Here is an 18754-nt window from a genome sequence, read left to right on the forward strand (position 1 = left end):
GGGGGGGGGTGCAGACAGAAACTTAGCATAGCGATTCCAATTGGATGCTGGATATTCGAGCAGTTACACCGCTCCACCACTAGATGTCGCCGTAGCCGCGATCCTCGCAACCAGCCAAAACAGCAGAGGCGCGTGAGGGGCGTGACGTCACCGCCGAGCAGTTTTCAAGATGGCGACAAACTGTTGCGGCGGTGCCGCTGCAGTCGGCGGCTGTCGAGGGATTTAAATTGAGCAGCAGCTGCGAGGGGACGGAGCTCGGGATTGCTCGGCTCTTAAAATACACGGCGACGGTGGTGTTTTTAAGCTGCTGCTGTCATGGTGACGTGGCGGTGTCCCCGGTTAAGATGGTAGCCCCTTCCGCCGAGAACAACAAGACTCGGCCGACCGAGGTGGATCCGCCACCACAGGCTTCCCTGCGGGAGAGTGCGCCCGGGGCCGAGGCCCGCTCGGCGGACTAGATGACATGGAGAGCCCGGCGTCTAACGGAAGCCGGTGTCCGGCCGATGTGGACGAGAACGGAGAAGCGGCGGGCCACAGGTTCCACGGTGCTTTCCTCTTGAAAGACCGCGGCGTTCCGACCGGGGCTCGGCCAGCGGGTGGTGCCGGCGGGGGTCGAGAAGCGAGACGGGGGCGAGTGGGTGGTCAAGAAGCGGGGCGGGAGGATGTTTACGTGACCAGCAACGGGAGGAATGTAAACACAGACGGCTGTGTCCTGCCACCGGCGGTCCCCAAGGACGCGAACACGATCCTGTTGGATCTGGCTGCGTCGGGGTCGAAGGAATGTCTCTCCGGTCGCCTGGAGGGCAGCTGTGTGGTCTCGGACCACAGCGGCCTGAACGGGTTCGGAGAGCCGGGGGAGAGGAGCATGGTCGGACTCGAACCGGGGGACTGTTGCGAAGGAGGGGGCTTCGCTTCCCGTCCATCAAGGCTCTCGCTAGAGTCGAACGGGCTACCCCTGGATCGGGTTCCAGAGACGAGAGGGGGGACTCGGCGGGGCTCCGGAGGAGAACGCGGAACGGAAGCCCCGTGTTCCTGCCCTGCTGAGGTTATACCGGGGTACGATGTCAAGGACTGCGGCTCGGTGGACTCCAACCCACAGAGCCCCGTCTCTCGGGATCGCCCCCCATACCGGCGCGACTGTTCGCGTACCCCGGAGGTCTCGGGTTCGGGTGTGGAAATAAAAATGACCAACGGAGGTGTTGACGGTACCGAGTGCCGGGGTCACGGGCTGGATATTGGTCACCCCGAAAAACCAGAGGCCTTATCGGAGCACCCGAGTTGGGCGTTTAAAGAGGAAATGAAAGTAGTCAACGGTGGGTTTCACATCAGCACAAGGAAAACATGTGATGACCACGAGTGGGATTACTTTTCTGGAGACGAAACTGACCTTTACCCGGAAATGGATGCAGGGTGTCGGGGGGACACACCGGGCACCGCCGGGGGTCTGCCCCCTGGCGAGTCTGCCCCCTGCCCCGCCCATCCCGGCACGCGGGAGACTGTTGACCTCGGGAAGGGTCCATTCACCCCGGAATCAAGTGCCAACACCTCCACCTGTGAGAGTCCTCTCACCGAACCCAGCACCAGGGAGGAGGACGACCTGTCCGGGTTCGTCCCAGCACCGAGGCCCCGGACTCTGAGGACTCAGTCGAACCTCCTGGTGTCTCTCAGCTGCGATGCCACCCCTCTGTCCCCGGACTGCGGGGGTTTTTTCCTGGGGGACCCGGGCTGCGAGGCGGACTTCAGGGCCGCCCTGGAAGCGGGTCGCCGGCAGAGTGCCCCCGACCCGGATCCGCTCCCAGACCCGGCAGATGGTTCTGAGCAGAAGATGATGCCAAAGAGGTTCGGCATTGCTGATTTCTTCACCAGGTAAAGTGTATGGTGACACACACACACACACACACACACACACACACACACACACACACACACACACACACACACACACACACTAAGTCAGTGGTTGGTTCTCAACTTTGGGTCCGGGGTCCCTTAATGGCCCCTCAGGAAGTTCCAGGAGGCCCCCAGCAAAAAGATGACTAGTTAAGCTTTACCACTATTTAATTGACAAGACCGTTTGAAAACGGACAACATTAATTGTTTTGATGAAAGTTTCACTGTTATCTCTGTAACTATGGGACTAAACATATATCCATAATAATCTGCACAGATGGCGTCCCAGAGACAAAGTCTTATGAAATGGGGTCCAAGGCCTAAAAATAATCAAATGGAGGGTCCTTAAGATGAAGGCTGAGAAACAACTGGTCGCCGTAATCGTCATACAAATATATAACTTAAAATATTATGAGAAGCATGTGCAATGTGATAATATTGGATTTTGAGTAGCACCAGCCCCCCTCCCAAAAAACATGATTGTTGTGATAATTTCTCTATATCCCCATACAAAGAACCCAATTATCTCTCTGTGGGATTATCTGAGTTTACACAGTTTTATGCACAATCCACCCAAACACACATACCGAGACATCGGACTGACCAGGAGCGAAGTGCTGGTGGTTGACTGTTCTTTGTGTTACATTCTGACTGTGTTGGGTGTTTTTATTTTATTTTTAACCAAAACTTAAGTGTGGCAAATAACTGTTGTTCTCAGAATCTAGCTGGGTCAGTCCATTCTACTGGTAAATGACAATCATCCACAGGACAGGACAGAGACAGAGAGAATTTCAGCACATGATGGAGAGAAAGACCTTGATGAAAGAAAGCGCAGGACCAGACTGCAGCCAGCTGTGTGGGTTTACCCAAATCTGTTTCCAATAGAGTGATGGAGAGCGAATAAACACATGGAAAAATGGCAGGAGAGAGCAGCGGAGAGAAGAAAGAAAATAAAAGCAGGAAGAGAGAGTAGAATTTAACCTGTGCTGGTAGCTCAATTTCAGCTGGAAATAGGAAGAAATCAATATATATATCTCAAATAAGGCAGAGCCACAAATATGGTATGTGTTGATTTTTTTTTTTTGTGAATATTGTTGATATGACAATTTCTCTGACAGATTTTTAAACACATGATGACCATAATAATGAGGGTCTAGTTCCCCTTTCCGCCATTAACTGTGAACACATGAATCTCCGAGTAGCATCAGCTGTGATCTTGGCTTCAGTACTTCTGGGATGTAACTCCTTTGAAACAACATTTTATTTTTCCGTAACGTGTATTTTCTCAAGTTTTATTTTATTTTTTGCAAAGAAAGCAGGTAAATGCATAAAGTTGAAAATAAAATAAAATAAAAAAACATTTTTGGGTTCACAAATATCTAATGGTCAGAATTACTTTAAGGTAGAATCATTTGTTTTGTCCCATTTTATTCTCCCAACTCTTCTTCTCGAGTCTGAGGATTTATGATAGTTTTGAAGCATTTTCTGACCGGACTTTGCAAAATCATGCAAAATGCAACCTCATCATTTTTGGGAGTCCATGATTCATTTTCACATTGAAGCTTTTTTTTTTCCTACGGCACGGTGGCTTAGGGATTAGCACTGATGCCTCACAGCAAGGAGGTCCTGGGTCCTATCGACCTGGTCCTATTATTATTATTATTATTATTATTATTATTATTATTGTTGTTGTTGTTTAAATCACCCTTACTTAGTTGCTTTTTGCAGTAATGGGTAAAAATATGCAACGTCTCTATTCCACACTTCTCCGAATTCCACAATTCCCCGCTGCTTCCCAGCTCTGTCAGGTTCACATACAATACTGTCTACTTCATTTTCCAAAGGACACCCCAGCTCTGTGCACAGTGTCCAGGGTACCCAGGGACAAACGGATCTTTCCGCAGCTATTTTTACTTTCCCTGTCACTTCTCTGACACGGTGACGTGTAGCTGGTTACCACAGGAACCACCAGTAAATCCACTCTCTAAATATTCCACGGAATGCCACAGCTGCAGTCCAATTTCTGCAGCATGCCTCAAGAATAGAATAATGATCACAAGCGCTGGTAGGAATTTACTTGCACAAGAATCAGAATTTCAGCATATATCAGTATATCTCCGTATCAAACGTTGACGCAAACCCAAAATCAAACGTTCTACTCCAAAGCCATGTTATCTCCCATGTAATCACTTTGTTTTCAGAAAACACTGAAAATGCCATCAAATACGCACAGTACAGACAGGCCTTACACACGATGAGATCAACTCAAAACACTTCACTCCAGTGGATCTGGAATCATGTTTTTTTCCAGAACAATCTTTATGCATGTTGAACTGTGCAATCGTCATACTGTTGTCTACACATCTTATATAAACTCAAAACACTGTGAATATGATGTAAAAAGAACACAATGTCACATTTGCTATGTTCAATAAAACTGCAGTACACACATGTAACGAAAGAATAAAGAGATGACACGTTTGTCCCTCCATCCTCTGTTGTTCAGGATTGTGAGGCTAAGCAGCTGAGGAAACGGCCAAAAAATCAAAGCAAACATGAACTGTGCATTTTCAGTCATTTATTTTGGCTGAAACAGGCGATTTGGAAGAGAAGAAGACAACTCCTCGGTCTATAATAAATATAAAAGTAATAATAATAATAATAATAAATAATCAACGAAAATAATAAGTCGGAAATGCCCTTCAGTCCAGTATAAACAGAATTTTGATGTAAAACAGACTCTTATCTTTATAAACTTTGAAGTAGGAACGTCCCTAATCTGTCCTGTCACCTCATCCTCTGTTAAGCACGGAACTCTTCTGTGTTGTTTTCCTCATCGGAACGTTCTGTGCTTCTGGAGCAGTTGTTGAAGCTCAGCTGGAAAAATAACTTACAACTGAGAACAGGAAATTGGTGTCGTTCTGAAGCTCAAACTTAAATCCCCCCTCTCTCTCTCTCTCTCTCTCTCTCTCTCGTCTTTTTCCAGGAGCCTGTTTTCTAGGAAGTCCAAAGAGCCCAAGGCATCTACCCACAATGCAACGGGATGGCGTCTCTTTGGAAAGGCCATGGTGAGAGAGAGCATCGCAGCGAAAGAGCCGGAGTCCTGCAGGCAGCAGGTAGGTTCTGTACACACACGCACGCACGCACGCACGCACGCACGCACGCACGCACACACACACACACACACCCCTATGGTGTCATTGTCCTCTCTGGTTGTGTGCTATCACCGGGTGCGTTGCATTACATTTCACTGCATATATGTATGGAAGTATGTATATGTATGTGACAAATAAAAATCTTGAATCTTGAATCTTGAATCTTGAATCTTGAATCTTGGTGAGTTAATTAGGATCCGCCAGCAGCGTCTACGTTTTTACAGTGGACGCATCATCAACACAGAACCCGAACACAGTCGCCTCCCAGGGTCGTATGAGTCGTTCAGCTCAATTTAAAATGGAACATGGTATCGCATCATTTTATACATGTGCATGCACAAGAAACATCGTCTGACCAGCGCCCCTGACCTGCCCCCCATTGGAGGAAGGACAAGCTTTAATGGGATAAATGCGGAAAGTGTGTGTGTGTGTGTGTGTGTGTGTGTGTGTGTGTGTGTGTGTGCGTGTGTGTGTGTGTCAATAATGACGAGATAAGCTTGTCCTGTTTAATGTGCAAATTTGAGCTTGGAATAGCTCCATTTGGAAATATCTCATCAGCCGTGCAATAATTGGGGAATGGCGCAGTTGTTTAATACTCTTATGGACTCTGTCCGACATCATAGTAATTCTTACATGCTCAAAGTTCTGATCAATGAAGTGCATCGGAAAATCATTCGATTTCACAATATTTCCATCTAAATTTAAGGGGAATTTTTGCATTGGAAATGTTGCAATGAATAGAATGCCAATTAGGTATGTTAAGTTAGGTATCAGTTGGGTTCAGTCAAATCGAACTGAATTATTCTTCATGAGGTGTATATGTACTACTACACTATACTGTATACTAAGATAAATGCATATAAAGAACAAACAAGACAATTCAATTGTTAATCACAAATTGCAAAAATGTCATGAACGTGACAGCCCTCTCAGGACTCTGCTGATTTGGGTTCGGGGTTAGAGTTATAGTTGTCGTTAAGTTCTGGGATGGCGACCCGGGGGAAAAATAAGTCGTTACCGCAAGTGTTGCTCAACTGTGATCAGGTTTCCCCGCACTGTGGCTTTAAAAGCCTGTTGCCCTGAGTATATTTACACTGCGCCGCACGTGTGTTTCCAGCGAGCGTCGATGTGTGTTCCCGTGCGTAATGTCTGCTTCGCTTTGATCGGAGATTACATAACGAGGCGCTGGGTCTCGACTGTGTTTTTTCACACGTAGCGACTACGCCCTTCCTCAACACCTGACCCGTGCTTGTGGACACGTGGCGTTGATGCACCATGACGACGCTGTGATTTCGACATTTGAGAACTATAAGAAACTTCAGGAGTGTGTCGATTGTTCGTCCTACTCTCCAGGTGACCGACAATCACCTGGAGGTTCTGTTGTATTCGAATCTAAACCGGTCAGGGCTAGTATCATGTAGCTCCAGTCCCCAGGAAAACAATGCTGACGTTGATCATAATAATCAGAATATAAATATAATGCATTCAAAGCAGCAGGGCAGCTCCCTTGTAAACAAGTGGAATGTGATTGGCTGGGAGCCGCTCCGGGCATGCTGCGACAGTGATGCACAAGACCTTTTTAAGGATTCATTAGGTGGCAGTGAAATGTGACTACGAGCGCCGCTGGCTACGACTGAAACCGGCTTAAAACGTGTCTCGTTGAAATTCAGAGGGGTCTCGTCTTCATCATCCACACACACACACACACACACACACACACACACACACACACACACACACACACACACACAATTCTCCAGTGTCTAATATTGGTTGTAAACGTGTAGTGTGTCTGCTCTGTGTTCCTTCTAAGTGTTTGACTGATGCATACACTGAGGCGTGTGTGCGTGCGTGTGTGCTTGCATGTGTGTGTCCGTGTGTGTGTCCGTGTGTGTGTCCGTGTCCTAGCAACAGCGTATTATATGCGACTGAGTACCCAGCTGCATGTAGTACACACACACAGTGTATTCAGTGTGCACAGTTTAAATTCCAGCCCTGCCCTCCAGCAGGTGCCGTCCTCGCCCACCTCCAACCCCCTCCACACACACACACACACACACAGGTTCCAGTTGTCTACTACAGCTTGTTTACTGCCGACACGCTCGGATTTCCATTTTGAATCACCGTCCAACACTGAATAGCAATCCAATCCATTACTCTCAGTGAACAGTATAGACTTAAGCTGTTAGTTTGAGCACACTACGATTGAAATATAATCAATTTTCCTCCATTACAAAAATCGGAACATGATTTATTTAATATTTGACATGGTTGAAATGTTACTGTATCTTCTCCTGGTGCTGCCCAATATCCAAAACCTATATCAGTACTGGTATGTTTGTTGCCTGTTGATAGCTTGTTTCTCACTCTCAGTATTTAAGGGAAGTTACTTATTTCACCACGAGACCCGTCATTTTACATTCATTTGGTTTAATCATTTGTGGTAATTGATTATACAATTAAAGGTAATGGCCGGCTGGTGTTGTTGCCATGGTGATGGTGTTACCACACTGGCACACCATGCTGGTGTGCTAATGCTGGGTGGAACACGGAGGAAAGTATTTAGGTAATATGATGAACAGTGATCCCAGTCACTCTCCTGAGAAATATATTGCATTAAAGTTACGTGTGTGTGTGTGTGTGTGTGTGTGTGTGTGTGTGTGTGTGTGTGTGTGTGTGTGTGTGTGTGTGTGTGTGTGTGTGTGTGTGTGTGTGTGTGTGTGTGTGTGTGTGTGTGTGTGTGTGTGTGTGTGAGAGAGAGAGACTAGGGGTAGAGTATCGACATTTAGTGATAAGTGTGGGTTTGAGATTGAATTGAAACATTGAATGTGGCAGATGAATGGAGAGACAGATAAAAAGGATGACAGACAGAATGATAGATCGATCAGTCAGTGGAGGTTAAGTCTGGGAACAGATTTTTTTGTCATTATTTTATTTAAAATGTTTAATAATAATTCCAGCAGTAGTATCATAAAGGTTTTGAGAAATAAAAATTAAATATGATTGTCTTGATATCTTGGTCCAACCCAGCATTAGCGCTGGCTCTGTGCTGCGTCACATGGCGAGCAGAGGTTCCTCCTGCAGCTGGACGCTCTTTCAGGAAGCATCTGGTCAGACGTGGTCTGGACGCACAACAGTGACCACACACACACACACACACACACACACACACACACACACACACACACACACACACACACACGCTATATGAAATAATTATTGTGACCATAATTATAGGAAACTTCTCTCTGTCTCTCTCTCTCTCTCTCATATATGTAATTGAGCCATATGCAGATGAATTATAAATCATGTAATAAACAATCTTAATGATGTTTACATTGGATTATACAGTGTGATTACATAAGGCGGGCCAGAGAAGGCATTCCTTTTTAATAACAGCTGGCAACCTATTTCAAGTGAGTCATCTTGCAATCGGCTATTAAGCGTGACATTTAAGACAACTTCTAAGACAAAATTCTCTTGTCATTAGTCGGGTGAAACATTGAGCTTAATATAAAAAAGTGCATGGTTTGTTGTTAATGGACTTTACCATTCAAAGCTAGACCTCTCCTCAAGTTGTCTATGTAACAATAGTTGTTCCTATATCTGGTCTTATTAGGATACTTTTCTCAAGATCCCATTTGAATATTCTGCATGGTTGTTAAATCCATGTTGCTGAGAGGAGTCCCCTGTAACAGAGACTTTGATTGTACAGTGTCGTCCCCTGGTGGTGAAGATAGGAACTGCTCATAAAAGGCTGTGCAGAAAAGGCCTCAGAATGGGTGCTTCTTCTGTCAAGTCTATATGCACACACACACACACACACACACACACAAAAGCCTGTTTCTAAAGTGCATGTGTTTTCCCACACAATGAATATACCTGGGTGTGTGTGTCTGCGTGTAGGAGCAGCAGGAGCAAGACTGTGGTGGCGAGGCCTGCCCACAGCGCCCCCTGGCCGCTGGGAGGCGGAAACACCTGGAGTTCGAGCCCCTGTCCACCACAGCTCTCATCCTGGAGGACCGGCCGGCGTAAGTATCTCCCAGACTGCATTTGTTTTGTTCATTAATTTATAAATGTGCTTGTTTATGTTTTACCTCTGCCAAGTGTATTCGGTGTAGTTTGGGGTTATTGTTAAAATCAAAATTTGAATATAATGTTTGCTTAGTAACCTCCCAGCCAAGTCCCTGGAGGAGGCCCTGAGACACAAACAGGAGTATGAGGAGATGGTGGCAGGTGCTAAGAGAAGAGGTACATACACACACACACACACACACACACACACACACACACACACACACACACACACACACACACACACACACAAACACACACAAACACACAATGTTTTCTCGACATTGAGGATCGAGTTAGTTTTTCCAAGAGGAGATTTTGTAAGGGTCAAGCCTTCCAATTATGACCATTAAACGTCTTGGCCGGGGACTACTTAAAAAGTTAATAATAAGGTAAAACATGTATTGACGCGTGCCAGAGCTGAAGGAGGCCCAGAAGAGACGGCGTCAGATGAAGGAGCGACACCGACAGGAGGAGAGCATCTCTCACGCCATGGTCATCTGGAACAAGGACATCCTGCCGCACTGGGACACCATGTGAGTGTGTGTGTGTGTGTGTGTGTGTGTGTGTGTGTGTGTGTGTGTGTGTGTGAGAGATTGTGTGTGTGTGTGTCTGTGAGATTGTGTGTGTGTGTGTGTGTGTGTGAGATTGTGTGTCTGTGAGTGTGTGCAGTGTCACAAAGCATCTGTCTGCCACTGGTTTTCAGAAACAAATTTTATATATATATATATATATATATATTTATTTATTTACACACACACCCTGTGACTGATTCAGGAAGGGGACGCACCGTGTCAGGGAGCTCTGGTGGCAGGGTCTCCCTCCCAGCGTCAGAGGAACCGTGTGGAGTTTGGCCATCGGCAACGACCTCAACATCACACCAGGTACACACACAGACACGCACACACACACACACACTTACACTGTTTTTTTTCTGGTGAAATCATTGCATCGGCAGCAAGGTTAAATCTTTTTAAAGAATTTACGGTAATAACTTTTACTGCCATTTGGGGAGTATCGCAAATCCAATATTACAATTTCTTCAAATTTAGACGAGGTACTATTGTATTGGCACCTTCATCAATATACTGTAGAACTAATTAAATTGAAGGGTGTGTGATGTTGCCTCCCGATATGAGAAGAATTTGAGAAATTGCCGTCGGTCCCACGGGTGCTCATAAATGTTTGTGTGTAGAGCTGTACGAGATCTTTCTGTCCAGAGCGAGGGAGAAGTGGAGGAGCTACAGCGAGACCAGTTCGGTCAACGACAGCGAGAGCGGTACGACAAATCCAAAGTCCAGTCAGCAGGAAGAACCACAGCCAGTCACCATGTTGCTCTACTGAAACCACCTCGGTTCTTTTAAAGCTAGCAGCCATGCAGCTACAGATCAGTGTGAAAGTCTATTCTTCTGTCGTCGACAATATGGAAAATGTCAATCGATAATTGATCAATTTCGATAAGTTCAATTTGAATGGTGACTGTCACAATAACTAGGTCAGTTTTCATATTTGGTCAAAATGTTGTGAACTATATACAGTCAATAGTAAACACTGTTTTTGTGTCAGATTGTGGAGCGTCTCTGGCGGACAGGGAGTCCAGTTTGGACCTGATTAAACTGGACATTTCAAGAACCTTCCCCTCACTCTTCATCTTCCAGAAGGTAAAGAGTGTGTGTGTGTGTGTGCGCGTGCGCGTGTGCGGTAGAGAAATCAGTGACGCGATAACGAAAAATCAAACTTTGAAGCCGAAGTGTCTTCTCCTTCAAGGGCGGTCCGTACCATGATCTGCTCCACAGTCTGCTGGGCGCCTACACCTGTTACAGGCCTGACATCGGCTATGTGAGACACACACACACTCACAAACATTACTATCCTGACACTAGAGTTTTACATAATGTAACTAACATTTCCGACCATCTTTCAAATATTTCATCATTGATTGAGTGTGTCACTTCCTGTGGGTGTGTCAGGTCCAGGGCATGTCGTTCATCGCCGCCGTGCTGATCCTGAACCTGGAGGAAGCCGATGCCTTCATCACCTTTGCCAACCTGCTCAACAAGCCCTGCCAGATGGCCTTCTTCAGGGTGGACCACGACCTGGTACACACACACACACACACATAAAACACATGTACATGCACGCTCATACTCACATATTACTAACATAACACACACACACACACACACACAGATGCATGTAACATTGTTTGAGAAGTAAACCAATTCATTCAATTTTAATAATTACTATAAGTTATAATAATAGTTATTATATATAAGTATATTAATTAAGTAAAATATAATATATAGAAAGAACAATTACAACATTATTATTATTATTATTATTATTATTAATAATAATAATAATAATAATAATAATAATAATAATAATAATGTCACAAAATCTGATGATATTGAACATTAAGGATTATGCGTAGGATTTATAATTATCATAAATATTATTACACTGAAGCAAGAAGTAGAGAAGTCTATATTCTCCTTAAACACACTCATGTGTACATACATGATAGTAACTGGTAACATCTCCTTCTCTCTCCATCAGATGTTGAAGTATTTTGCAGCCTTTGAGGTTTTCTTCGAGGCGAACCTTCCTCGTCTCTTCAGCCACTTCCAGAGCAACAGCTTGACCCCCGACCTCTACCTGATCGACTGGTAAGCCTCACACACACACCTGCGACGGTTTGGAACACACTAGATAGTGACTGGAGACCAGCACCAACTAACTACAGTTAGTCCTGTAGTTAGTCTCACTCCAAAACTGGGTTTCAGGTCCAGTTTGAGTGGCCCGTGTGTGTGTGTGTACATACGTTCACTTCTTCAAAAATGACTTTCAATATGCTGTATTTTTTTAAGCTTATTGAATTTTACATGCGGTGCTTTTATTTTGAAACACCATTTCCAAATGTGGCATGTGGCGGCCATGGCCTGATCTCGTGAACAAATCAGAATTGATGTTTTTAAATTGTTCTTAGTCTATTAATACGGACCTGATATCAAAGGAAGGAATATTTTGTTTAATTAACAAAACACCCCCCCCAGGATCTTCACCCTGTACAGCAAGTCCCTCCCCCTGGACGTGGCGTGCCGGGTCTGGGACGTGTTCTGCCGGGACGGGGAGGAGAGTCTGTTCCGGACGGGTCTGGGGATCCTGTGTCTGTACGAGGACGTGCTGCTGCAGATGGACTTCATCCACATCGCCCAGTTCCTCACCCGCCTCCCCGAGGACCTGCCGGCGCACACGCTGTTCACCGCCATGGCCAACACGCACATGGTCAGCCGCGCCGGGCGCTGGGCTCAGGTCAGTGCCCGCAGCGGCCCGGACGTCCTGCAGAGGGCGCCACGGGGTCATGGAGTCAGAGAGAAAATCATGTGTTTACGTTTGAATGAATAACTCTGTATACCTTCCGTGGGTTTTGGATTATAAATACAGGTGTAATGGTGCATCTTTTCATATTGAGCGATTCGATGCCAGGCTCGCGGTGCAGATTACAGCTGTGGACAAAATAAAGTATTACCTTTTAACCGCTTGAAATATATTTAAAAAAACAAAATGCAACATCTGCGCCAGCCGGGGTGAAATTCGAACATGGCTTTATTTAACTTTTAACATAAATGCTAAATTGATTTTAAATTGGAGAACTGACCTCCTCGCCACACTGCATTACACCAATATAGTTCAATAACAAATGTGCAGAATAGAACGAACGTACATTTTTGTCCTCTGTCTATTTAAGGATCCCAGCCTCCGCTCTGCTTTAATCCTCTTGTGCGATATTAGATTTTTTTGATACAGTATGAGGAAATCGGACGCAGTGACTGACTGTGTCTATATCTCTTCTTTTTTCCCTCCAATCAGGTGTTTTCTTCTCTGATGAAGGACGGGAGCAAAGAGACGGACAGAAACGGCAGCCCGGCGCTGAGGAGCTAACGCTCGCCGGTCGTTTTGCGGGGATGGCGCCCCCCGCCGCACCTCCGCCTTGCTCGGCAACGGCAGCGTCAAAATGCCGTAGCGGTGACGACCGGGGGACGCGTTCGCCCGCTTTCTCCCGGCAACCGGCCGATGAGCAGCTGACGGTGAAGCTGGGGTCGGAGGTGAGGCGGACGGGGGGGGGTCGAAGCGAACCCCCCCGCGGCGCTTTCGAAACACTCCGGCGTTCAACACCGGCGCCGAGGCTGCTCGGCCCAGGACCTGTTAACCAACACGCAGACGCCCCCCCACAATATATTTCCAGTTCGGGACCAGTTTGGATCCTGTCATTTAACGGCCACTGGCGTCGCTGTAAACCGCGGCGATCCATCCAACCGCCGTTCCCGCTCTTTGACCACGGGACGGTGAGAACAGAGTAACGCCTGAGCGTGAGAGCTGCGGCACAGTGAACTGCAGCAATTAGCCCGAGCCCAAACGGACCAGCCGCGCTCCCGGCGTTCCGGCCGAGAAGCGGACCGCTATTCCACGCAGCACTCGTTCCAGTATGTTTTTAAATCATCCCGCTGATTTCCCGGCCGACTCTCTCTCTCTCTCTCCCTCTCTCCCTCTCTCTCTCTCTCTCTCTCGCGCCCTCAGAATGGGATTACCACCACGTTCCAGTATAACGTTTGTACATTTACGTTCTTATTTATGGTGCTAACGTTGTTTCCCCGAAAAACGGTTCCAGCAGCGGTGACGTCCGATCGATCGAGCGCGAACTCGAGTCACTTGTACGGCAGGCGGGAACATGAGCAGGGGAGGTTTTTAAGAACGCAAACGGAGCTTCCTTCCCCTTAGAGGTAGATAAATACAGTACATATACACTTTAGCTGGGTGTGCAATTTATTAACTCCACGGATGAATCTGTGTCGGGCGTTTTGTCCAAAGTAGTGATGCTTAAAACAGTGCAAAAGGAAAACCACTAAATGTTGAGACGAGTGTTAATATGGAAACTTGAACTCAGCTCGTGTTAGAACCCGGATGGATGTGGGAAAGTGACTGAATGGGGATTAGTGACGTTTTAATCGACTTTCGAACATAGACGGGAGTCAAAAATCGACCAAATTCCAAGCCGGCATATGACTCGCCGATGACTTTCCAAGAGTTTGGCACAGCCGTAAATATTGCTTCTTTTCTGCTTTTTGGGAGGGGGATAATCACCAGCGGACACGCACACAAAAAAAAACAAACAACCTCCGTCTGCTCCGTGACTCGCGTCGTTTTTAGTTAAGAAATATGCAAATGACTCCCATACCACTTTTTCCACCTTTTTTTAAGCATTGTTAAATCATCTCGATGGGATGGCAGGAAACGATTGTAGCACGCAGTCTTTTTATAAAATGAACTGAAAGTCTTTAAGCGCCCCCTCACCCCGCCCCCGCTTCATCGCTGCAGCGGTTTGCCTGAAAAAGAAAAAATACCTACAGCGGCTTCGTGCTAAATGTCCCCAAAGCTACACTACACAACAGAAACTCCGAGACGGTCCAGAGAGCATTTAACACTCCCATTCTTTCAATGAATGTTATAAATGTAAATCCTAAAAAAACAAAACTCCATCTTTCACCACTACCTCTCTATCCACACACTCATTAGAAAAAGCCTTAATAGGTGGAGCAAAGCTGCCGCTACCGTGTAGTATTAGGGTGTAGTCCCCAGTTATGACTGCAGCCGACGACTCCTCCCTCACTCGTTCGCACCAAGAGAAGGAGAGAAAATGGATGAGGAGGAGGAGGAGGAGGAGGAGGAGGGGGGGGGAGCTACACAACTCATATTTTTTATTTAATGCCGCTTATAAATAGAGCGAAACAGCGCTAGGAATGCTTGTAGTGAGGGGGGCGTTCCTGCAGGGGGCGACGTGGAGTCACCTCACAACGTCACCAGTCGTCACGTTGCTCAGAGTAAAAGTGAACGCGATTTAAAAAAAAAAAAAAATAATAATAATAATAATACTAATAAAGAATGGGCGTCTCATGACGATACGTGGAGCGTAACAGCTGAGACGTGAACACAGCAAATGGAGAACGCCGGCTTTCTCCTTTTAATTAACTCCACTAACTTTGGAAATCGGGGACGTTCGAGTCAATATGGCGTTCAAATTCTAAATCCTATTTAAATGTAAATGGCGTGTGTGTGTGTGTGTGTGTGTGTGTGTGTGTGTGTGTGTGTGTGCGTGTGCGCGTGCGTGCGTGCGTGCGTGCGCGCGCGTGATGACGTCGCTCGTGATGACGTCGCTCGTGATGACGTCGCTCGTCGCGCTTGGGGAGGGGAAGTTCCTCACCAGTCCCGCTTTGGCTTTTACTCGCGCACGTCAGAGCCGTTCGTCGCGGCTACAGCGATGAGGGGGCGGGAAGCGGGTGTGGTCGGGCCTCGACTCGCGTTCTCGCCTTACTCGTGTGGGGTCGTCTCCCATGGACGCCCGCGTTTTGTTCTTAACTGAATTGTGTGGAGAAATAAAATTAAAATAATAAAATAAAAAAACCCGCCTCGAACATCCGCCCCCCCCGCGGGGTCGGTCCTCGACTCCTCACACACACACACTCCAAATCATGGCGGGCGTGGCTCATGTGACCGGGCCGACTCGGGCTGACCCAGAAATCCCGGAATTCCTTTCAACCACTACGCGATTTTTGGGAGGAAAACCCGACCAAGTTGGTGCTTGCCGGGAACACGAGCGCATTCTCGAGGGCTTGGCGTGATCCGGCGACGTCCTCATGAGAAGGTTCAAGTTCAGACCGAGTTCCCCTCCCCCCCCCCCCCCCCGTCCTCCCAGACCTATGACGAAATACTAAACAACTCAATCGAATGAAGACGCTCCTCTCACTCCTTTTTTTTTTTTTTTGACCTTTTCTTTCTTGTGAAGGAAGGAAAATCTCTCGGTTACATCAGCGTATTTCCCGCATATACATTTTTTATTTAAGTTGTATCGCCGCTATAATGATCAGATGCGTTTATACTTTAATGCAAATTTATCCAGCTTTTTTTTTCCCTTTTTTTTTTTTTTTTTTTTTTTTAGTTTCTGTTTTATCGTCTTGTCCATTTTCAATGTACAGTTTTTCACAATGCCTTACAGGATGTGTAAATAAAATGTAAAAAAAAAAAAAAAAGAAATTCCTCTTTGGCATAACGGTCATGACTCTAACGTATGAATAAATGCCTCCACAACAGAGTGGGCTGGTGTGTCGTTTTTATTTTTTAATTTTTTAATTTATTTATTTTTTAAATTATTATTATTTTTTTTGCATGGCATCAATGCTGCAACGAGAAGTTCAACGTCTTCTCACCGTTCAGTCCTCAAAGACAGAAATCACCGGCGGGCCCCGGTGTCCTCCCACCTCCAAAGACAGGAAAGGATCATTACAGACACTAAAGTGTGACCTCCGTGCCTTGAATTTGAGCTTCGAAATACTCTCTCGGGGTGGAAATAAAAAAAAAAAAATAATAATAAAAACTTTCAAAAGAAGGGTAGATATTTTCTGTGTGGAGCAGTGTGCTATTGACGCCACCAGAGGGCGGAGGACTCCCATATTTCCCCTTCATTCGCCGCCGCCTGAAAAAGTCCCATCGGCTTCAAGGAGTCTGAAACATGGAACTACTTAAACCCCAGTGGGTCTCCTGGGCGCCTTGAGGAGATGAGCGGAATTTCGGAACCCAAACTCTCCTCGCAAACCTTCGATCACCTCCCAGCCTCGTTTTTTATTTTTGCGCTTCGCCATTTCATCCGAAATGGATGTTTTAACACGCGGCGACCCTCTAGAATATCTTCGGCGATTCTCGACCTTTTTCACGTCAGGGACTCTCAGAACCCCTGATCTTTTTATAGTTAGATGTGATTTAGTCCAAACGTACACACCTCTCTGTACTGTAGTTGCGGAGATACCGGTTCAACTCGGATCAAAACATTATTGTCCGTTCTCTGAAATACTAGTTGTCATTTTTCGATGACATTTTCCGGAGCCTCTCGAAGGACACTGAGAACCTGTGGGCCGACCCCTTCTGGGACGGAAAGCCTGGGGTTCCGGGTGAAGGGCCGGTTGCGCTCCCTATTTTAACCTGCCCAACTTAAGTCGTACAGAATAGAGCAGAGCAGAATAAACCCCCTCCCCCGGGGCGACGGCGTCCCGACACCCACGGAGGAAGGGCGACGCAACGCAAGGGATGTCAGGTATTTCCGAGGCCTGCGGTGGAGCGCGCGGAGAAGCCGCGAGGGGCCTCTCGCCTCGTCAGAGCAGGAGGGAGGAATGCCGGGAGGAATTTGACGGCGGTCTCGGGTCTTTCCTGTTGGGGCTGGCGGGGGGGGGGTTAGAGGGGGAGAGAGCGAGAGAGAGAGAGGGAGGTACGCAGAGGTCAAAGTCTCTCAATAAGTCAATGAGATTGACTCGGAAGGTTTTGCTTCTCCGTCTTGGACTGTCTCACCAAAATCTTCGACTCCCGACGCGAGCCGCCGTCGGCATGGTCGGCCCCTTTTTCCCCCGAAAGTTTTTCCTTCTTTTGATCAATTGATTGTTTGTGTCTTTTTTTTGTTCGTTTTTTTTTTCTATTGGTGACTTACGGCGGAGGGGATATGTCCTTTTCTTTTTGTTTTGTGAATGTTCGCACGTCCATTACGGCACGACTGTCTGCCGTGCTTTATCGGGTTCACTGCGACCGCCTTTCACTTCTTGCTCGACCCCGCCACTAACAATGCAGGCAGCGTACAGAGGAGCACATACATAATGCCAAACACATTGAATGGCTGTTTCTTGAAAGGTGCCAACTAAATATTAAATATGGTATTAAATGATTTTTAAACCAAAAAAATCAGACGGATTACCGCTTTAATAGGGCATATAATATGTTTGTGTGTGTGTGGGTGGGGGTGTAAGGGGTCCACCGTAAATGGGTAACTTCATAATGGTGTGAGATATCCCTTTTCGAGATGTGAGTGACAGGGGTAGAGGTTTAAGCGGACGGACGGACGGCGGCCGGGGGGACAGGGGGAGGTTGGGATGTCCAGGTCCGAGTGATGACAGCGTTGATGTTTTGTTCAGAGACGTTCTCTTAGCGGGCGGCGAGAACATCAGACGGTCTGACACGGAGATCCTCTCTCTCCCCGGAGGGTCCCGGACGGTCTGATGGAGACGAGAGACGAGGCGACGAGTTGTGGATGTTTGGGAAGAGCAGTCGGGGGTGTCTTCATCCAAGATGTGGAAGTATTAAAAGGAACCCTCTGTATTTAACGCTCTTAGTCGTGGAAGCCAACTTTGCAGCCGGGAGCGAAACTATGATCAAAACATTCATTATCGTACGTGAAATCTTGCAGAAGTTGAACTTATCAGTCATTCGGCTGGAGACCCCTCTGACACCGCTTGAAGGACCCCCTGGGGGTCCCCGGACCCCGCGTTGAGAACCACCCGTCTAGCGGGCCGCCACGTTCCAGAATCGAACCCTCGACCTAGATTCAGCCCAAACCTCCAGACCTATCTGGACTAGAGTGTTATCGAGATGACGGGGGACACAGGATCAAAACGGTCATTATTGAACATTCTCTAACGGCGCTGCGGCCTTGTCAATGAAACAACCAGGGACCCTACAGAACCTCTTGAAGGACCCCCTGGGGGTCCCGGGACCCCACGTTCAGAACCATTGCTTTAAAGGGCACTGCCGGTGGGACA

At 46.9% G+C, this 18754-nt stretch overlaps 1 protein-coding gene across 1 annotated transcript; it reads left to right on the forward strand.

The window, feature by feature from the left end:
• The first annotated feature begins 179 nt into the window (after nucleotides 1–179).
• Nucleotides 180–16229, forward strand: LOC307241988 (TBC1 domain family member 12-like). Its single transcript, XM_080016297.1, has 13 exons — nucleotides 180–1866; nucleotides 4877–5006; nucleotides 8952–9076; nucleotides 9214–9296; nucleotides 9538–9655; nucleotides 9897–10003; nucleotides 10315–10398; nucleotides 10686–10780; nucleotides 10887–10958; nucleotides 11090–11218; nucleotides 11679–11788; nucleotides 12176–12434; nucleotides 12993–16229. Exons 1-13 carry the CDS (start codon nucleotides 464–466, stop codon nucleotides 13062–13064), a joined length of 2787 nt encoding a protein of 928 aa, XP_079872423.1. The 5' UTR covers nucleotides 180–463; the 3' UTR covers nucleotides 13065–16229.
• Nucleotides 16230–18754: the final 2525 nt, after the last annotated feature.

The sequence above is a fragment of the Zeus faber genome, assembly GCF_960531495.2.
Source record: "Zeus faber genome assembly, chromosome: 16".
NCBI lineage: Eukaryota > Metazoa > Chordata > Actinopteri > Zeiformes > Zeidae > Zeus > Zeus faber.